The 22453-nt window shown below is 49.0% G+C and overlaps 1 protein-coding gene across 1 annotated transcript; it reads right to left on the reverse strand.

The window, feature by feature from the left end:
• Window positions 1-3320: 3320 nt before the first annotated feature.
• Window positions 3321-16179, reverse strand: PRPH (peripherin). Its single transcript, XM_063119940.1, has 9 exons — window positions 15531-16179; window positions 11535-11595; window positions 10706-10801; window positions 9222-9386; window positions 8112-8237; window positions 7145-7365; window positions 6051-6100; window positions 5542-5621; window positions 3321-4486 (listed from the first exon to the last, which is right to left on the reverse strand). The coding sequence occupies exons 1-9, from the start codon at window positions 16097-16099 to the stop codon at window positions 4439-4441; spliced, it is 1416 nt and encodes a 471-aa protein (XP_062976010.1). The 5' UTR covers window positions 16100-16179; the 3' UTR covers window positions 3321-4438.
• Between the last annotated feature and the right edge of the window lie 6274 nt (window positions 16180-22453).

The raw sequence follows: 22453 nt of genomic DNA on the forward strand, positions 1-22453 counted from the left end.
GACAGTTCTCCCTGCAACTCAGGCAGAACAAATCAAATGGAAAAGGAACAAGACCTATAGAGGTCTATCTATAGTAATAATCAATAATGTGTACTAAATAGGACCAGACAAGTTCTTGGAAGATAGAAATGGCAGCTGTGAAGAGTGATGGCTCAGAGCATTCTTACAGTACAAACTAAAACTTTCAGAAAGTTATGGAAAACAGTGATCTGAACAACAGTGAGTAAACTGGGAATGACAGTTATAGTCCAATACACCTGGAACGTACCAGATTGAGGAAGCTTGTCCCAAAGCTATGTTATAAATAGTATGGAGATTTAGGGCACAATCCTATGCATGTAAGACAGAAAAAAGTCCTACAAGTCCCAGCATGCTCATCAGCATAGCTGGCTGGGGAATGCTGGGAATTGTAGGACATTTTTTCCGGTCTAAAGATGCATAGGCTTGTGCCCTTATATAGTGCTTTAGCATTCAGAGAACTTCACAAATGCTATCTCAGCTATCTATACTAGTGTTATGAATCCCAGATTGGGCTGAGAGATACTCGTTTACCAATGTCAACTTGCAAGTTCACAGCAGAGGTAAGATTTATACTGGGAATTTCTGGGTCTGTAGTTCATTGAGCTCAATCAGGTTTATTCAGTGGAAAGTGTGCTTAGGAGTGGAGCCTTAGCCACTATGCTACAGTAGCTTTATAATTGCAAATAGCCCCATTTTAAGGCTTTGCAATTAAGTTTGCCAGCTATTTTACCACCCCTTCTATTTAGTGGCTAAACATGTTGCAGTGGTTTCGAAAACCTGATTGATATTTTTGTCTAACCATTTTTGTTTTGCTTTCATCATATGCCTGCCCTCTAGTTCACCAGGTCAACGAGTTGGGAGAGCAAGCCCACCTCTTGGCTTGTCACCTGTTCCATGTACCTGGTTGCTCAGAATGGCAGTCAAGTCCAAGGTGTTGTAGATTCCTTTAAGGAATTGTGCGAGTGTAAATGGATGAGTGCTCTCAGGAAACTTGGCAACCAGGGATGGGTTACAGGTAGACAGCATGAGCAGCAAAGGGAAGACGCTGAATGGTGATGTGGAGAGGCAGCCTTTCAGCACGCCTGATCTGGCCCACTGGCCACCTGCCTGGAAACAGGGCCATAAATTGTGGGTGGGAAACCAGTGATCCTCCAGATCTGTGACAACTGTGCTGTCTAGGGCTGATGGGCATTGGAGTTTAAGAAGAGCTGGAGGGGCCCTGGCTCCGCACTCCTGCCCTAAAGCATTTGGATCTGGTCATGGTTGGAAGCGGGCACTGTTCAAGGCAAGTGATCCATCTGACTCTTTAAACCTGTTCTTCCTAAGCAAGTAATTTAGTATGATTGATCAAAAGCTCCAGCTGCTGGTCGGTATAGAAATGTCATAAATAAACGAGAGAATCAGCCCCTTCGTGCGCTAGAGTTAAGCTGCCATCATTCCAATGCAAGAAGAAGGGTTGCAAAGTACATCACCTGCTAGAATCAGTTATAGAACACCACAGCCCATCCCTGCGGAAAAACCATTCCTGACCCCCAGAAAGATGTGGCGATTGCACTGGAGTCACACCAGTCTGTGGAGTGGATGCCTTGAGTCAGTGTGTAGCTGAACTGTTAATACAGGCTCATTCCTCAGTGGATGTAAAACTGATGCCCAGATTTGCACTCACAGCCTCAAACTTGACTTGGCATCCCAATTCTAAGCAAATTTACTACCTGTAGTATGGAGCCATGCAGAGAACTGGGCATATGGAAATATCAAGATTGAGGACAGTTTGTTGATCTCCAGCACCACGATGGATACCACTGGAAAACTATTAAAAGAATCCCCCCGGGGACGGATATAATTATTCTGCATCTCTAACCTCACTGTGAGCTCCAACAATAGCTATATAGTACCAGTATCAACCAAGCAATTGAGGGTGGATGATAAAGAGAAGCGTTATGATCCACCAGCTCCAGCATTTAGAATCGCCTAGCAAGTCATAGACCCCTGGGTCTCAAATGATGAAGTAGGTGGCCCTTTAGGAGCGAAATCAGAAGGGGGAAACCAAGACAGAAAATGAAGGGGAAAGACTGGGAAATAAAACACACAGAAAAGGAGTAAGACTAAATACAAAAGCAATTTCAACTGAGAATTTGGTTGCTGAAAAGGTTGGCACCAATCAGAGCTTCCTTATCACAGGGATTTCTTTCCATAAGGAAGCTACCATCTAGAGGAACCTTCCCCAACCTGGTGCCTTCCAGATGTTTTGGACTACAGCTCCCAGAATTCCTGGCCATTGGGGTTGAGTGAAGGGATCTAAAGGGGGAGTGTATGGGATGTTATAGGGAGAATGAGAGGAATGAAAAACAAAACACTTGATGCTAGGAGAGCTGAAATGAAGAGACAGGATGTCAAAGGAGATGAAGGTCTGAGCACATGCGCCATCTGAGAAACAATAAGACTGATAAGAAGAGTTTTCTTTAACATCCATGGCAAGCCACAGCTTCAGCAGAGGAACCTTTGACGCCCATGTGTCTAGCATTAAGTAATCAACTCTTGTTAATGGTAAGGAATCACAATTGCTGGATGTATGCATTTTCCCTGTTTATTACATTTTTTTAGAAACCATGTTAGCTTGGATTGTGTAAAAGCTATGCCTAAGTGTTTCCCTGTATTCCAGAGACACTCCAGGCTCATCAGGCTGCCTCACATCTATAACACTGACCTGTATGCAATACAGATGAAGAGGGAGTCCAGTAGCATTCCTGACCAGTAAGAGCAGAAATGACTGGGGTGCCTTTCCATTCTTCGTAGAACTTGTAGCAAAGGGAATGGTGTGTGATTGGCTGCATGAGAAGATAAGGAAGATAGCAGAGGAGGCAGAGGGTGCTTAGGGGCCAGGTGGAATAAGTGAGATGAGTTAAACATGTCTTCCCCGAGGACTGACATTCATCAGATTGGGGAAAGGGGCTACCACTTTAGAGGCAATTCTTTCTGAAGGCAGAGTAATGTCACTTTAAGGCTGTGATAAAAAGAAAGGAATGGCTGGGAATAAGTCCAACAGTTTACTGGGACTTAGTTCTGAGTAAACATCTATAGCGTTGGGTGGCAAGATTGTCACTAGAGGACTCTTCAGGGCTAAGAATTAGTGTCACCCCAGAAGAATCAACTTACTAGTGGCCTGTCCTTTTTCTTTTTTCTTTTAAGAGATTTTTTAGATTCCCCTGCAAATTGTAGTATTTAAAAACAATGAATTAATACTCCCTTTTGTATGCATTCATCTTGGGTACACTTGCGAAAACTTACAGCGTCACCCTATGCACATCTACCTAGAACTAAGTCCCACTGAATTTAATGGAGTCTACTCTCAGGCAATTATAGGACTGTGTCCTTAAAGAATAATACCTAGCATTTATCTACCACAGGGGTGGGCAACTGTGGGCTCTCCAGATGCTTTGGCCTAGAACTGCCATCAGCCCTTGCCAACACAACCAAGGGTGAGGGCTGATGGGAGGTGTAGGCCCAACGTTTGGAAGGCCACAAGTTGCCCACCCCGGCCTATCACATTCAAGTATCCAAAACACTTCACATGCATTTATCTCATCATCATCCTTACAATAACCCTGTAAAATAAGTCAAGTGTTATTCTGCCCATGTTACAGAGAGGGAGGGGGAGAGGGAGACTGGCTTACCTACCTAAGGTCACCAAGTGAGTTCACGGCAGAGGTAAAATTTGAACTGGGGACATAATGATACATAGCTCTTCGTTATAATCTTGATTAAGGTTGTTCCCTGTTGAGACTCTGTGAGAGCAGTGATTGGTCTCAAGTGGTCAGCTCACGGAGTTAGATGGCGATGACCAAGCTTTCGGTCCTCTTTGGTGTTTCTGGGTTGGTGTCCCTAGCTAAACCTGCCAGACATCAAGAGCTCGGACAGCCACCATGATCGGTGGACCTCCTCCTCCTCCTTCTCAGCGTTTGAATCTAAACGTATCTGGCAAACCTGTGCTGATGTGGATCAGTGCATGGTGCTTTACAGGAAGGCAACCTGTCTCTCCTCCATGACAATATGGGGTGGGATGGGACCTTACTGGGCAAGAGGAGAGACTGTGTGGTAGAGAGAGGTAGGAGGCAGTGGAAGAGGAGGGCAGGAGGGCAGTGCCCCCACACCCCAGCCCGTGTGTGTTTATTGCTGGGATCACAGCCAGGCTGCCCCCAGGAAGGCTAGAGGTGCACACAAAAGGGTGGAGCTGGCTCAGGAAGCCTGGAGCAGTGTGGGAAGGCTGACGGAGGCAAGAGGTATCGTCCTCCTCCTAAGTAAGTAAGGCCAGTGCGGCTTGGTGAAGAAATGGGGATCTGCTGCTGGGACTTCTGCACATTGGTTTGCTTTAGTGCCCATCTCCACGGCATGGGGAAGTCGCCCGGCGTGGCTGACTTCACTTCTCTATCTCAGCTCTCTGCTCTTTCCTTGATTCAGTCACCACCTGCAGGGGATAAAAAGGCAAGGCATGGGGTCAGAGCCAAAGGGGAGGGAATGGCCAAAGTTTTGGACAGGGACATGGCTGAGAGTGGAACAAGCATAGCTAACCTATCCACAGAGCTGTAGGCAGTGCTGGGTGTAACACACACACACACACAGAGACAGAATTTGGTATTGAGTACAAAAGTAATGTGTGTGTTTTTAATTTAGAAAAGGCTTCCAAGTCCAGCTGTCCCCAACCTCTATCCTCTAAATCAGGGCTGGGCAGAAGGTAGGTCTCCCGATGTTTGGGACTTCAGATCCCAGAAGCCCCCTGCTAGCATGGCCAATAGTCAAGAATGCTGGGAGTTGAAGACCAACACATCTGGAGACCTACTTATTGCCCACCTCTACTCCAGATGTTTTGGACCACAACTCCCAGCGTGCCTAACAGGAAATAGGGCAGATGGAAGTTGAAGATCCGGAGGGCATCAACTCGGGGTAGGCTGCTGCAGTCGTTAAAGACTGCAAACAATGATTTAACCTGTGCTGGGTAGGAATTCCAGTGGCCTGCAGTGAAACCTAGATACAATCCACTCTATAGATCCAGGGCTACAGAACTTGGGGCCTGAAGCCAAATCCAGCCTACCTGGGGTACCAATCTGGCCCTTCTCCAGTGGTCCACCTCCTTTCCCCTGATCATCAATTGTTTGGTGGTTTTTGGTGCGGCCGTCCCCATCCCCCCATTCTCAAAGGCTCTGTTACTGGCAGAAAGAGCTTTAAGGTAAAATATCCTCGTATTTTTGGCCCACCCACCACTGGAATACACACAAACACACACACGCTTCTCTGAAATGGAATTTAACCCTCAGATTGAAAGAACTTCAATGCCCCGGCTTAGATATTCCCACAACTTCAGATCCCACCAAGATACTAAGTCCCCCCCACTTTCTCTCTCTCTCTCTCTCTCTCTCTCTCTCTCTCTCTCTCTCTCTCTCTCTCTCTCACACACACACACACACACACACACACACACACACACACACACACACTCCAATTTGGAGATGGTAACAAACTCACCTCCCCATCTCGGGTCTCAATAGTTTTGATCAACACTGTCTTCCTGGTGTGGGTCTCTACAGTTGGCTCCGGTTCTGAAACTATAAGGGGGAATGTTTAGGACAGCAGGCTCAGCAGCTTCAAAGTGCTCCTCTCCCCTCCTCCCCTCCACCCCCAGCCCCACTTGAATAAGATTCCAAGCTGAGTTGCAAAAAATCAGGAGGCGTTAGAACCGGGGAGGAGGTTGGGGGTAGGGGGTGGCACCTTCCCGCCTTGTTCCCAGCAATGAAGACTAAGCTTAAACTGTCTGTGCTGGGGGGCGCGGGGGGGGGGGGGTTCTCGGTAGCAGAGACTAGTGTGCTCCCAGCAAAGACAACCATGACTCAGCTCTGAGCGAGACATCGATCAATGAAAGGAAAAGCAGTGAGCATCAAATCTTTGCGTCTACTCTCCTAGAAGCCCACAATAATATGCAGCAGCACACGTGTGGCATTTTTGACACATCCCGCATATGGAGCTTTATGGCTTACTTGTTGTTTTGATGCTCAGTGATGCCATGGATTGGACAGGCACAGCAATCCTGAAAGGGAACACAAGGCAGTGAGCAGGGCAGTAAAGCTCCGGCAATGTAGTCCCCAAATTTCCCCTCTGAAATTCCTCTTCCTCGTCCATATTGCAGAGGCAACGCCTGCCCTCCCTCTGCCCCCACTGTAAGGAGATGGACTGAACTATGCAAATCTAGAGGGGCTACTTTTCCCAATACAGCACCTGTGTGTACCAGGGTGTACCTCCCTCAGCACCTGCTAGATCTCTGGCCCCAACCAGATTTTTTTAACATTAATTTTTAAAAAGGTTTCAGGCAGTGGGGGGCATGCTACGAAGTGAAACACCTGGCTTGTAGGCTGCCCTCCATCTTCATTTCTCCAGAATGGCTCTGGGCCCTATGTGTGCATGTGAAAGAGAAAGTTTGGGGGGAGGGGGGATCTTGTGTGTGCTCAAACGTGTGAAAAAGGGTTAGGGGGTGAGCCTGAGAGAGGTTTGGGGGAGGGGGTATCCAGTAAGAAAATGTGTGTCTGTTTGGGTGGTGACCCTGTGTGAAAGGGAAGTGAATTGGATAGCAGAAACAGGCCTGGTTTGCACAATCACTGCAGCCCACTGTGGCATGTGCCTGTGGCTATTTTGAATATTCAAGCCACAGTGGGCAGTTGCCGTGGCCTACTGTGACGACCGAACCCAACGAAAGTGGGTTGTTGGTGTGGTTAAGAAACTACCCACAACCCAAGGGCTATTTTAGGGATCATGTGAACTAGGCCAGAGAGGGAGTCTGGGTTCTGTGAAATGGGTGTTCTGTTTGAGCAGAGAACTAGGTTCAAAGGAGTGGCTTTGTGTCTGGGAGCTCAGAACCCACCTCTGCCTTGTGCTCGGTTTCTTTGGCAAATTACTTGTCTTACAGCCTCACCATTTTGCTTTCTGTGAAATGGGTGTTTTGGGACTGGCCATTCCCACAATGGCAGCCATTTTGTGACAGTGTCTGGGACACTCTAAAAATTCCAACAGTTGCCCTTGGGCCCAAAATGGCTGAAAACCCCTTCTAGAGGGGAGTTCCTTCCCAGCAGTTACCCACCGGCTCTCCTCCCCTTCCAGCAGCTTGCGGTAGGTGGCTATCTCAATGTCAAGAGCCATCTTAACGTTCAGCAGATCCTGGTATTCTCGCAGGTGCCGAGCCATCTCTTCCTTCATGTGATGGATCTCCTGCTCCAGCCGTGACACTGTGTCCTGGTACGAGCCCATCTCAGCCCCGTATTGGTCCTCCATATCCCGCATTTGCCTCAGCAAGGCTTCGTTCTGGCAGGCATAAGGGGGTAAATGTATAAAAATCTAGGCTGAGGCCCAAGCCCCTTCCCCAAAAGCCACCGACCCTGAAATCCTGCTTCTAATTTGTGAGTGAGCAAGCAGCAGGCTTGTAGGCTCAGAGTTAATGCCTGACTTCCAAAACTGAACATGTCCCACCTCCCAAGTACACAACACTCTGGCCGCGTTCGGACAGTCAGTGGGGGAAACAATGCAGCACGGGTTGCTGCCCCCGCTTGCGTGACCAGCATTTCCCTAACTACCCACACTGCATCATGAGTTGCCCTGTCATCTGAACTCGGCATGCGGCAGTAGTGGCTTCTCACCCACCCCAAAACCCATACTGCAAGTCATGGGTTGCGGGATGGGTAAGAAGCCACTTCCGCCATGCGCTGGGTTTAGACAACCTGTGACGCAGCACAAGTAATTAGGGAAATGCTGGTCATGCGCCCGGGACACGGGGGAGGGAACAACACATACTGCATTGTTTCCCCTGCCGATCGACCATAAGAACGTAAGAAAAGCCCTGATGGATCAGACCACGGGTCCATCTAGTTCAGCACTCTGTTCACACAGCGGCCAAACAGCTGTTAACTGGGACCCCACAAGCAAGACACAGGTGCAACAGGACCCTCCACCTTGGGACACAGAGCAGAGAGCTCAGCAAGGACAGGAGGGCCTTGCGGCTGCCCCAACAGAAGGGAAAAGAGGCTCAATAGAGGACCGGCAGGCCTACTCACGGTTCCTTTGAGCCCATCCACCTCGCAGGTGAGACTCTGGATCTGGCGCCGGGATTCATTCATCTCGTGCTTCGCCTGGCGGAGGGCCTCATGGTTCCGGTTGGCTGCGTCCGACAGGTCAGCAAACTGCAAGGAAGTGGGGGGGGGGTGTCAAGACAAGGGAAAGAGCCCGAATCCTGGCACTATCCAGACCTAGGAATAATCAACTATTTGTGTGTGTGCGCGCGCACACGCACTGATGATGTAACTGCAAAACCTGGCCGGTGTTCGCAGGGCCCTTTCTCAAGTAGCTCTACTACTTTCTGATGGGGAACTCTCCAAGAGGGCTCACAGACAATGGCTTATCATCTCGTTGCCTTATTTCTTGGTGGCCGCAGAGAGAAAGCACCCTGCTGGAAAAAGAAGCAGGGAGGGGAAGGCTTCCTGCCGTTGTTCAGCACTGGGGCTCAGCAACCCAGCGTCAAGCATCGACTGAAGCCAGAAGGCTCCCTGCCTACGGTTCCCACAGGAAAGGTTGCCAAGGATGCCTTTGCTATGAACTAGAGGCACTTGCCTCCAGCAAACAGGGCGGGGTGGGTGGGGGAGAAGCTGGCAACCAGAAGTTTTGGCTTGGCTAGCAAGGGCAGCCCAGACTTGTGGCTCCCTGCATATAGGAACATGGAGGACATAGGAAGCTGCCTGATACTTGGACAGACTCTTTTTCTATCTAGTCCAGTATTGTCTGCTCTGGCTGGCAGGGGCTCTCCAGAGGCTCAGGCAGAGGCCGTTGCTATCAAGTGTTGCCTGATCCTTTTCAGTTGCCAGGGATTGAACAGGGCTCCTTCTGCATGCCAAGCATGCGCTTGACCCCTATGGTCCCTCCTCCAGACTTGCACCACCCACCCATCAATCTATGCACCCCACACACTGCCTTGAAGGAGCTCAGGACAGTATATGTGGGCTTTGCACAAATTTATCCTCACAGCAGCCCTGAATGGCGGGCTAGCCAGGGAGTTTAAAAGCTACACAGAGATTTGAACCCAGATCTACTGCTATCCATTAACACTGCCCAGCCACTCTGTCAAAATATGCCCCACCCCATCCCCTTGTCGTCACACCCAATTTAGGCACCTTGGATTTGTACCAGTCTTCCGACTCCTGCAGATTCTTGACAGCGATGCTCTCGTACTGGGTGCGGATCTCTCGCAGAGCGGCCGTCAGGTCCGGCTTGGCCTGCTCCACCTCCACTTGCACCTGCTGCTGGCTGTGGATGCTCACCTGCATGTCTTGCAGCTCCTGTGTACATCGGGCACAGATGGGCACATCAGAGACATACATGGATGCGCCACTGATGCACACTGCCATGCTGTGTGAAAGGACACACAAAAGAGGGAGCGCAAAACACAAACGCACACATCCACAAGCAGATGCAGGCCTGTCATATATAAGACGCAATACACGGCACACGGCAATGGCAGAAGAACATAGAGGGCCGGCCAGGCAGGGACACGTAACAAGACGTGGGAACCCACTGCAAAGGGCCTGTTCAGATGACTCTTCAGGCTCTGTGATTAGTGAAACTGTGGTTCTCTGGGGTTAGCGCTAACCACAACCAGTGCTGTCGCACACAACACTTTAAGCCACAGTTAGAGCTGCTAACCTTGCTGCAGATGGTCCGACTGTGGTTAGTGAGTGAACAGGGTTTAGCAAAACGCATCGCACAAGACACTTTAAGCTCTGCTGCTTAACCAAAAGCCTTAACCAGCAGGGTTTAAGGTCTCTTCTGAACAGGCCCATTGAGTAGCACACAAAGAACAGAAGCATCACAGGTCAGATGCCACCAGAGGAAACATCAGACAGTTGAAACAGCAAAAAGTGTTGTCAGCGACTACTCACTGCATGCAAGGGTTTATCAGCCAAGTTAGCCCGGCAAATCTATGTTCATAATCCCGGATACAAGTGATTCTGCCCACACATCCAAGGGTGGAGCTGGGGATGCAACTCCATTTCTGCTATCCACCACTAGATGGAGCACAAGCAACACGGCTTCTGCAGGGTTCTGAGGACCTCACAAATGAGAAGTACTCTGCCCAGCTGTCCCTGCTAAACTCATCCACTTCATCTCTCCTGATAACGATATTATCTACCACTTCCTCTGCAGCCCGTATCTGCCACCCAAGACTGACATCATCATCCCCAGGAGCATGTTGTCATTGTGGCTAGCCCTTAGGTTGGGGGGGGGGGGGAGAGATACGCTGTTGCTAGGCAGGCACAGAATCTCATCCGGAAGCCTTATGCAACTGTTAGTTTTACCCTACCCTGTGCCTGTTTGGTGCATTCTCTTCCCCTCCTTATTGTTTTATTATGATTTTATTAGAATGTAAGCCTATGCGGCAGGGTCTTGCTATTTACTGTTTTACTCTGTACAGCACCATGTACATTGATGGTGCTATATAAATAAATAAATAATAATAATAATACAGGGGAAGCGGCAGCAGCAGCAACCAGGACAAATGTCCCACCCTTTGAGCAAGCCAGGCAAGGGGAGATTTCTATGCCCAGGGAGTTGGGGAGCCCTTCACCTGCCCAGGTGCCAGCCCCATTATTTTCCCTACCTCTTCATGTAGTTTCTTGAGAAATTCAATTTCATCCATGAGGGATTCAATCTTGCGCTCCAGCTCCAAGCGTGAAAGGGTGGCATCATCCACATCCTGCCATGTCGGGGAGGAGAAACAAACCACAATCAGAGCCACGGTGAACAGCCCATCTCTTTCAACTAGAAGTGGTACAGTGGACGACCAGGGAAAACAGACAAGATGCTCCTAGCCCTGGGGTCTCCAACATGGTGCCCACAGGCACTAGTGTGCCTATGGACACCTCTCTTGGTGCCCACCAGGCTCCCCACTCCTCCTGATTTTTATTTCATTTCCTAAGACGTTTAGAATTATTTTCTTTGCTATGCTGCAAACCAAGGGCTGCCCTCCAGCACCACCTTTATCTGGGTTCAAAAAAACTGGCTTTGTGTTTTGGCGCTCAGACCCCCACCTCTGCCTTGCACTTGAGTTCCTGAGCAAGTTACTTTCTTTTCAGTCTCACCAGTTTGCCTTCTGGGAAATGGGGTGCTTTCTGTCCAGCAACTGTGGCCGCTATTTTATGAACAGGCAAGTTCCACTCCTGCGGCAGCCATTTTGTGAGAGAGACCAAAACGCTCCCTCAAAATCCGGAATGTGCCCACCATCCCCAAAAGGTTGAAGACTCCTGTCTCAGCCAGGTTGGCACAAGGGTGAGGGGATGGAGCATGGTTTCTTGGTTCAGCACAATGGGGAGCGGGTGAATGCCATTTTGGGCAGCCACAAGAACTAGGCTTGAGCCTTGACATCCAAGTGGCAGATGAAAACAAGTGTGCCACTCCCCTTGCTTTCCCTCATCTATAGCTTTGCTCACCTTGCGGAACAGAACCAGGTTATTCTCAGCATCCTCTCGCTTGTGCATTTCCTCATCCATCCTGTAGAGGGAAGACAATAGCAAAGAGCTAGAAATAGGGCTCTATACTGGCTGTAATACCCAGCTGCAACCTAAGCTCTGTTCATACTCCGCCTTAACCCTCAAACCACAATCCCTTCATGCCCTTTAGTGGCCAAGATGGAGGGAATAACCAGTCAAACTCTCTGCACATATGAGCTACTGCCTATGCCCTGATTCTGCTGGTGACCGTCATGCCTAATTATTAGCCCATGGTCACAACAGCAGAACCTCAAGGCTGGAGTCCACCTCTGGCCTGCCAGTGTTCTGCAGATGGCCCCACCCCCTTCCCTAGGCCCCACCTCCTTTTCCCCAAACCCAGATCATTTGGTGATTTCCTGGCTTTTGTGCAGTTTTTTCTCTCTCCGAATAGGTTGAAGTTCTCCTCTAAGCCGTAGCTAGACCTAAGGTTTATCCCAGGATTGTCCTGGGGTCAAACCTGTTCATCTAAGTGCCACACAGGGCATCCAGCGCTCAGGCAGGGATGATCCTGGGATAAACCTTAGGTCTTGCTACGGCCTTAGTTACTGGCAGTAAAAGCTTGCTGATTTTGTTTCATTTTTTGGTTCCGCCCCTTTTGCTTTCAGACCCACCCACCACTAGAATGCAGCCCCCAAGAGCAGGGCCTGGCCCAAGGCACACTGGCACCTCAAGCAAGGTAGCAGTGCTGCTGCAGCTGCACACACACCCCTTGCCCTGCCCAGCCTGTGTGTGCCTACTTTGGCCATTGGTGCAGGAAGCACCGACAAGCCTTCCTCTTGCATGCCAGGTGGGAGCATGGGCGGGGCTGCCCTTCCACAAAACCTGTGCTGTGCTTTCATTTCTGTGGTGGTGGGGGACCTCTACAGAGATCCCTGTCGTTGGGGCTGCGGCACATGGTGGGAGCAGGCAGAAGCAAGTAGTTAGCTAGGCTGCTGGCTGACTGAGCAAGTGAGGGAGCAGAGTAATGGCAGGGCCGGCCCTGCTGAGAACTTCTCCAGAACTGAATGGGACCCTTGGGCTGAAAGAGGTTCAACAGTTCTGTCGAATGAACTTCTCCAGCTACTGAACATGCCTTGATTTTGTGCTAGGTGCTGTACAGAAGAGTACATGAATGAAAAGTCCTGCCCACAGGTTTAATTCCATCAGAAAGTCAATACAGGAGGCAGAGAGGGGGAGAAGGTAAGTATCCGGACTAGGACTAGGGAGATTTGGTTGGGAGGAGGAGCTGCAGACCAAGTGAAATTAAGGTAATTCCAGAAATGCTTTGCAGGCTTCAGCAGCATTCAAGACCTCCCCAGATTCCAGGTTTTTTTTGAGGGTAATTACTATTGTTATCCGCCACTGGAGAAAACAGAAGTTTTTTTTTCTTTCCAAAATGCAGGTGGGTACTACCATTTGGCCACACCCTTCTCATCAGGTGCATCTCCCCTTGGCCCCAAAAACCTGCCAGAGAAGTCCATATTAGGAGCAGGGACAGGTTGGATCACAGGCAGCTCCATCACTTTGCATGCATAAAGGGGACACGCCCCATCTCTCTTCCAGGTTCCAGATCCTTCTGCTTATCTGCCTCCTTCTCTTCCTCCACCCCCACCTCAATCTGGCATCGCATGAGCTATGCCAGGATGCGGAAACTCAAACCCCACCCCACAGTGCCTTGGGGAATGCAGGCTCCGTTCTTTTATCGTGCGGCTGTAGTCCTTTTTTAATAAAAGAAATATGGGTAGCAGCGATGTATGCACGAAAGCCATTCTCTCCTGTGAGCCAGATGGGACCCCAAATGCACTACAAGCCCCTTTTTACATTAAGAGATTGTTGCAGGTACCCCACCCATGTTGGCATCTATTTCACCTGGCCCTTTGCCAACTCACAGGGACTCCATTGTGCCATTGCGTCGCCACCTCACATGCAGACCTCTTAAGCTATAAAGCAGCCTTCCCCAGCCAGCTGCCCTCCACATGTGTTGGACTACAACTCCCATAATCCCACAGCCAGAATAGCTGTGGGATTATGGGAATTGTAGTCCAGTACATCTGGGGGGGGGGGCAGCCGGTTGAGAAAGGCTGGGCTAAAGGGATTCATACTAAGCTCCACAAATAGCCACCCCATCCAGATATCACATGTCCGCCACAAAACCAAAGGAGGAAGGACCAAAATGTGTCAGAAGGTTCAGCCCTCCTGCCACCACCACCCCTAACATCCTACTGGTTCTTCCCATGTGCCATTCTTTACTCTCCAACCTCATATAGTCAGCTCATTCTCCTCTTTTCTGGATGCCAGAGTTCCTTGCCTTCCTGTGCTTCAGTATCCATCCCCGCCATGGCCACCACCAGATGATGTTTGCTGGACCCATCCCATTAGTGGAGCACCATGCCTGCCACGCCCTTTTCACCCCATTGGCTCATCTCAAGGACCAATCAGCCTCCCATCTACAACTGCGACTTCTCTCCAGCCATCTTTTTACCATTTGCAGTGCAAAACCTATCTCTCCTGAAAGTTCTGGTTGGAACACAGTTTCTCACTCACTCTTTAGCCACCTCCCTGCAGGATGTTTTTAGACAGAGGGCTCCTAGTACTGCCAGTGAGCAGGCATTGTGTCTTCCCTTTCTTAATAAATTTTCTGCAATAAAGGATGGATGGAAGAAGTAGTGGGAAAAAACAGGAGGGTTATGAGTGGAAGACATCATTGTCTGAACCACACACACACACCGTAAATTTCTGTGGATCAGGCTGGGCAATGGCAGAATAAAATCCTCATCTGGAAGCACCAACAATATTTGCCCAGAGCTGAAACAGAAACTGGGAGATTCTAGTAAACCCTTCCAGTTTAGGAATAGTTCAGAAGTCCTGACTCACAGATGCCCCTAAGTAACCATCTCTCTAATCCCTAAGACCAAGTTAAATGTTTCAAATCCTGGACCTACACAGTTATGCCCACAATTCTGTGAGTATTTACTCAGAAAGATGTCCCATTGTATTCTGTAGGGTTTACTCCCAGGAAAGTGTGCATCAGATTGCAGCCTTCATCATTGTTCAGTCATTAGCATTGGATATACAACTCAGATTTGGGCATACAGCAATCCAGGAGTGGATATACAGCATTGGGTATATAGTTAGATCCCAGAGATACTGCGATGCAACCATAAACCCGGTATAGTCCTAGACCATCCCCACTAAAGTGAAAAGGCTAGAATGCAAAAGAAAAACTGTTCTGATTGTTGAGCAGCGATTTGACATTAGAGCCCAGAAGGTCCCAATTCATTTCTGCACCTTCCTGAATCGACCCATCACTAGGCTGCCACTCTTCAGGGTGAGAGGCAGAACACAGGGGGCCCTTGGCTTTCTGCTGTATTCAATGACTGGCCCTCTTCTTCGGAGTTCAGTCCCAGCTCCATCTTGCTGTAATAACCCACTGCTTGCGAGGAGACCTGGAACCTCCACTCTGCTGTTACTACCAGCTAAATCTCTTCTTCTCTACAGAAGGTGGTGTTAGGAGTCTAAAAAGAGAGTGCCAGAACTTAACGGGAGCCCTGCCTAGAATCCCTCCTTCCTATTCCCAAACTAAGCGGGCTAGCAGAGTTTGCTGAGTCACGAGCAGGGAGAGGCACTCTGCATATGTTCAGAGGCTTCCTCTTTCCCTGCCCCAGCGTCTGCGCATTGAGATACTGACTCGAATGAAGCTCCGATTTAAAGAGACAGTATTCCTTCCCTAGGTTAATTTCCTCGGACCCCCCCCCCCCCAAATTTAGAGCTTGAGAACCCAGGAATCTGGGCTCCCGCCTCTCTTAACTCTCTCGCTCCAGCTAGAGAAGCCAAAAGTTCTGCTTCGGTCTCCGAATCGGGCCCAGACACCGAAGCAACGAGGTTACTGCTTTCCCTGCTCCCCACCCCGGACGAGAACGAACCCCGGCGTCCCGGCGGCCCCGCCCCCTCGCTTACCTCTGCTTGAGAGCGGCCAAGTCCTCGGCCAGGTTGTCCCTCTCGACCTGCAGCCGGTCGCGGTCCTTGCCTAGCCCGTCCACCTGCCTGCGCAGCTCACGGAGCTCGTCCTGGAAGAGGTCTCCGGCGCGGGTGGGCTCCTGGGCGCGGCTCTGGCTCAGCTCGGCCAGCAGGGCGGCGTTCTGCGTCTCCAAGTAGCGCACTTTCTCGATGAAGCTGGCGAAGCGGTCGTTGAGCTCCTGCAGCTCCTGCTTCTCGTTGCTCCGCGTGGCCAGGAACTCCTGGTTCAGGGCATCGGCCACCGAGAAGTCCAGCTTCTCCGCGCTGCTGTAGGCGTAGCGCGAGGACGGCACCACCGCCGGCGTGCTGGAGCGCAAGAACAAGGCGCCGCCGCTGCTGCCGGCGCCGCGGTAAGTGCGCAGCGAGGCCCCCGGCGAGGTCGCGCTCAGCAGCCGCGTGGCCGAAGAGGACGCGGCCAGGCGGGACGAGTAGGACACCGGCGACAGCATCGGGGGTGGCCCAAACGTGCGGCGGTACGAGGTGGCGCGGATGCTGCTGGAGTGGCTCATGGCTGCGGCGGAGGCGCGGGAGAGAGAGAGAGAGAGAAAGGTGGCTGGTCAGGGACTCAGGGCAGGGGGCAGGTCCGAGAAGTTCCTGGCGGGGAGAAGGAGGCGCCGCTTTCGCAGATGCCGCTTTATACGCGGCCAAGTCCTGAACGCGGGGAGGGGGGAGCGGCAGGCTCCTCCTCTCTTGGATGCGGCCCAGAGCCCCGCAATGCAGCCCCATCGGCTGGGAAAGGGAACCACCCAACCCAGCCGCCCTGAGAAGATGCTCCACCCGGGCTTGGAGGGTACCCTGGAGGCCTGCCCCGTCCTTAAGCGAGGCGACCACCCTCCATATTGTGGGAGGGGGCATCGGGCGCCATGCAGCCCCCTCCCACTCCTGCGCAAGTTGCTTCAGAAGTCCCACAAAATTCAACAGTGATGGAGCTTAAGTGTGCATTAGATACAATCCTCAGGCTGCAATCCTACGTCGGTCTAACTCAAGACCCATTAATTGCAATGAATCTACTCTTGAGTAGGACTAGCATTAGATACAACCCCAATTCTCCATCTTCTTCTGTCTTTCCTCACAGCTCTCCCGCCATGGCAAAAGACAGCCCGCCCCGAAGAATTATATAACTCTCACCGCTCTATCTCAGAGAGCTGAAATCTAAGGCTCTCGCCCCTTACACGTCCGGGGTCTGAGGGTTATAGCCAATGGTTGTCCTACTTAGAGTAAACCCATTGAAATGAATGGACTTAAGTTAGACTGACATGGGATTGCAGCCTGAGGACTGTATCTAATGCACACTTAAACTCCATCGCTGTTGAATTTAGTGGGACTTACTTCTGAAGAAACATGCGATGGGGGGGGGGGGGGCTGCATGGCGCGCGATGCCCCCTCCCACAAAATGGAGGGTTTTTGTCTCGCTTAAGAACAGGTAGACTTTTCCGGTCCCCTATAAACCCAAGTAGAGTATCTTTGCAGGGGCTTATTTTGGATACAACCCTTGATTCTCTCCCTAGCAGTGGTGATAAAAATGGACTGGGATGACTAATATGTTAGGGAGTTGCAGGCAACAGCACAGGTCTACTGGGTGAGACCTATGTTTGAGGCATAAAAGCAGCAGCATCGAACATAATTATTCAAGAAGGAAAAATCATTTTATGTGGAACCATAAATTATTTCTTTATTTTTATTTTAAGCTTCAGACATTAACCCCACCTAGTTCATATTTATTCATAAGGGACAATTATTTATTCATAAGAGACAAATATAGGTTTGTTTCCTAAATAACTTTCCACTAGTTGGAAAGGAATCACCATGTTGGATATGGGAACTTTCTTTCCTAGGATGGGATATTGCTTATTCTAAGAAAGAAATTGGAGGTGCAAAGGGAAATGCAAGGCTTGCACATTATAATAAGTGGGAAAAGAAAGAACCCAGGAGTCCTACCTCTCAAACCTTTGCTCTCGTTTCCCACTCTGGTTTAGCAGGAAAGGGGGCAAACAAGAGCACAAACTCTTCCAATCTATGACTTTTGACACAGGGCATCCTAATCAAACAGCTATACAGAACCTTTAATATGTCACTCTGTATTTTACCTGTTTCAATGTGAGAAACAGGAGGGAGAGAGAGAAATATTCACAATAGTACCTTCATTGCCATCAAGTATTCTATTACATTTGCAGAGATGCTTGCCTACCCAGCAAGCATGAAGTTATGGACATGCATGTGTGCACACAAAATATGCAAGTCAGCACTGATATACTTAATAGAACTCGATTCCTATTTGGGCCTCTATACACACACACACACACACACACACACACACACTGACTTGCATACCGATTCTCAGAGTGCTGGCTCCACAGAAATCGGTTCAGTTACAGGGACATGGATATTGGCACACCTTCCACTGATGTATATTTTCCTATCTCCTTTTCATATTTGTATCAGATCATGGCTGGTCCTATATTGCTATATTTAAGCATCACTCTCCACACCCATTGGTGGCTATTTTTTCTGAGCTGAAGAGCAGCATACAGAAGTCTTTGACTGAAGCAGCTTCTGCTTCCCCCAGCCAATCACTGCTCCCCACCTTGCCTACAGTCTTTGATGTCAAGCGCTTCTTCTACCCAGGAACCTCTCAGTCTCTGTCTGTCTGTCTGTCTGTCTCTCTCTCTCTCACACACACACACACACGAATGCTTCTTGCTCCTACCCGTAGTTTCCTAACGTCCTCACTATTTATGTTTGTCCCTCCTTTCCCTGTCTCCAGCCAGCCTGTTGTTCTCTAAGGGTGCAATCCTATGCCTGTTTGGACAGAAAATGCTAGTTGGAGAAGTTGGGAGTTGTAAGACCTTTTTTTCTATCTAAGCTTGCATAGGATTGCACCCTAAGTCTATCTATTCCAGTTACTTTGGAGCTCTCTTTGTAGACCAGGCTGCACTGCTGCCACCATTCCTCCACTGTGTCTTTTTCTTCCCTGTCTTCCTTTTGAGCGGACGGAGAAAAATAACACATTTTGAACTGCCACTTGTGGCGCAGACACAAAATTTTTGTCATAGCTGATAACAGAACATCACAGCAGACACACGCACACAAACAATGAAAGGTCTTGTGGCACCTTAAAAGACAAACAAATTTAAATGTAAAAGGGTGGGGGGCGGAGGAAAGAAAAATCAAGGCTAAAGGCTGGAAGTGGGGAGGGGGAGAGAGAAGAGGGGGAAAGCCAGTGTGGTGTAGTGGCTAAAGTGTCGGACTGGGAGTCGGGAGATCCAGGTTCTAGTCCCTACTCAGCCATGGAAACCCACTGGGTGACTTTGGGCCAGTCACAGACTCTCAGCCCAGCCTACCTCACAGGGTTGTTGTTGTGAGGCTAAAATTAGGATTATGTACGCTGCCTTGGGTTCCTTGGAGGAAAAAAGGCGGGGTATGAATGTAATAAATAAATAAGTAAGGACTGTGTGGGTGGAAGAAGATTGGAAGGGACAAAGAAGCAGCTATTTCCTACTTTCCCTGCCCTCAGGACAGCTGATCAGTGGCAACTTCAGTAAGAGGAAGGAGAACCTGGCACCCTAAAATCTGAAGGGAGCTGGGAGTAGAGAGCTTTGCAGGTGCAGCTGAAAATCCCTAAAGGGGCTTTGTGCCTGCGGGTGCCACGCTGGAGACCCAAGAAGTAAAGTATCATCAGAAGTGGCTTTGTTGCAAACCATCTGCAGTGGCCTCAGAACCCACCTCTGGGTCCCTACCCAGTAGCTGAAGACCTCTGCTCTAACCACTACTCCACACTGGCTAAAGGCAAGAAATTCTGTATCCTACTGTACAGCCAATTGTCAACATTGCTGCAAGTAGAACCTAACCATATTCATTTTCCAAGTTGATGATCTCCCTCTTCCTTACCACCCTCATTTGTGATTGATATAAGGGATAAGATTGACCTAAGGTTTGTTTTTTTGTTTTGTTTTGTTTGTTTGTTTTTTGAAGATATGGGAGACAAAGCCTTGATAGATAATATGGGAGACAAAGCCTTGAAATGATAGATATTCTAGAAATGATAGATAATATTCTTGGGTCTGATGGTGGGAATGTGTCTTATCGTAGAACAAATTGGATAATCAGATTGGCAAGCCCTTCCTGCAAACCCCCATGGCTCTTATCAACTAATGGAGCTGGGGGCAGGGGAAAGAAAGGAAAGAAAAAAGAACCTAAGAGACCCGATCCTTCATTAGCAGGAAGAAGAGCCAGCCAGTCATAGATTAAAAGACAAGACAAAAAAAAATAAAACCCTACCCTTGCTATTATTACAGTTCTTATCTTATTCCCTTGCTGCTTGAGACAAAAAGAAATCCTCAGCAGCAGTTTATGCTATTACAATAAACCTGTCCCCTTGGGAGGGCTGCTTTCTACTGTGGCCAGTGTTCTTATTACATGGCAAGTGGGGTTCTTTTAGAATGGCTTGCCTGTGTCTACGGTTGTGGTCACTGGTGCCACCAGGGCAGGGCTTTGAGGCAGAGGTCCAGAGACACAGTCAGCAAAATGAGTGAGAGGGCCCCCAAACACAGGAAGATTGGCTAACCACATTTTGAGGTCAGTGAAGTAATACATATCACCATCTAAAGAACACCCCACCCCTGTAAGACCTTAAATCCAGAGTCTAAAATTATCCAACCATATCACTTGCTGGGGTTTTCTGTTATGTCAATGCAAGTCTTTGGCTTCACATGAACAGCTTGCCATGGTATAATAGCCAACAGGTGGAGTCCTGGAAATGGCCTCCACGCTGTGTAACGTGTAAATTAACTGTAAAATAACAACATTGCATATACATTTATCAAAATAATACCATTAATCAACAAAGCTTTATCTTTGATTGTGGTTTTGTCCATTGAAACTTCCATGTAGTCATTGCATGTTGTAGGAATTGGCCCAGGATGCCTGGATTCTATTTGTAACTCTGTGATCCTGTGAGAAGGGGTTTGGGGGGTATCCAGGGAACATGAACAAAAGAAGCTGATGAGGGCTATTGAGTGTTGGGATAACTGAGGATAACTGGCTGCAGCATTGGTTGTGTTGGCACTGCATCAACTTTGGACAAGGGGATTAGACTAATCCAGAATAAGGCTACTCGTCATGATGGCAATATATTACCTCTAGTATCAGAGGCAGTATGCTTCCCAGTACCAGTTGTTGGAGAATTGGGGCAGGAGGGTGCTGTTGTACTCCTGTCCTATTTGTGAACTTCCCACAGACAGATGGTTGGCCACTGTGGGAACAGAACGCTGGACTCGATAAGTGTTTGGTCCGACCCAGCAGCAATCTTGTGTTATTAAAATGTTCTTCCAGTGATCCCTTTCTTTATTCTCTCCCTCTCTCTGCTTCAATTTGTCAGCTCTAAAATAAACAAAATGAATGACCTACTAATTTGAAAATCAGAAAGGAAATGACTGTAGCACAAGAGTTTACAGAGCCTGGACAATTCAGCTTCACCTCCTCTCCCAGAAAGTGATTTGAGATCCAGTCCCCTCTGTTTTCATTAGGCAAATGGTGGCAGATTATTATTCTTTATCTATAGCATCATTGCTATCAAGAGCACTTCTTTACAGAATAACAAATCGAGACAGGCCCCTATCCTGAAGAGCTTACAATCTAAATTTTAACTGGGGAGATGACAGAAGATGGCAAGGACAAGAGACAAAGGCAACAAGGGAAGGATTTACACAAATGCTTTTGTACTTTGAGTTAATTTCTATAGGACAGACTTCCCCCAGTCTGGTGCCCTCCAGGTGTGATGGAATCCAACAGCAAGTTCCCCAGGCTGGGGATGGCAGAAGATGGAAGTCCAATACTAGGAAGGCAGTTGTAAGAGTTGAAGACTAAAAGTTTAGGCCAAAGGAACAAAGTATGTTAAAAGAGATTCAAAATATGGTGTCCTGCTCTAGCTCAGATGCTATGCTAGGCAAATACAGGAACAAATACAATAGGCAATCCAAGTAAGCAGGGAAATGGTCAGGCACAAATGTTTCAGTGTGGTATAGGGTCTTGACCCCTACTTAAAGGGGTCAAGATACAGGCAGTAGTCAAAGCACAGTATTACCAGGCAAATAGGTGGAGGTCTGAGGTGCAGCCAAGGTCAGTCAGGTACAATACATAGTCCAAGATGTAGAGTTAAGCAGGAATCCAAGGGTCAGGAGTGTGGTAGTTCAGTCATAAGGTCAAGAAAACAAGATACTGGAGCTGGTGGAACAATGTTATTCCAGCAATGGCTACGTTGAAACTGAAGGCTTATATAGCCAGAGCTTCCTTGGCCCCAGCCAAGGCTCAGCTTCAGTTTATTACAGGCCCTCTGGAAAAAAGCCCTACCTGCTCCTGAGGAGTCCTTTCCTTTTCTTGAGTCCTCCTTTGTAATCCAGCACTTCTTCTCAAAGGAATCCTACTGGTCTGCCTCATGTGGTGACAACACTCTCAGGGCTAAGTAATCACCCAGCCTCTGGCTCAGAGGTGGCACTCCCTCATGCCGCAGCCATCTCCCCTGAGGGCCTAGGTCTCCTGACATGGGTGGTTACTTGGCATTATCAATTTCTGGGAGCTCTCACTACTCCTCAGTGGAGGATTCTTCCAGTGGGAGCATGACAGGTAGCAACATATAGATCAGGAGTGTGGAAAACCTGTGACCCTCTAGATGCTGTTGGACTACAACACTCATCATAGTCTATCCTGGCTGGAGCTGATGGGAGTTAGAATCCAACACCCTCTGGAGGACTACAGGTTTGTCACCCCAATGTACATTCTGGGAGGTAGATCCAGGCACAAAAAAAGAAAAGGGCACAGGCATTTTAAGAGAGTAGGAAATCTCCAAGCAACTGAGTTCACCGACA

The sequence above is a fragment of the Elgaria multicarinata genome, chromosome 3, assembly GCF_023053635.1.
Source record: "Elgaria multicarinata webbii isolate HBS135686 ecotype San Diego chromosome 3, rElgMul1.1.pri, whole genome shotgun sequence".
Taxonomy (NCBI): domain Eukaryota; kingdom Metazoa; phylum Chordata; class Lepidosauria; order Squamata; family Anguidae; genus Elgaria; species Elgaria multicarinata.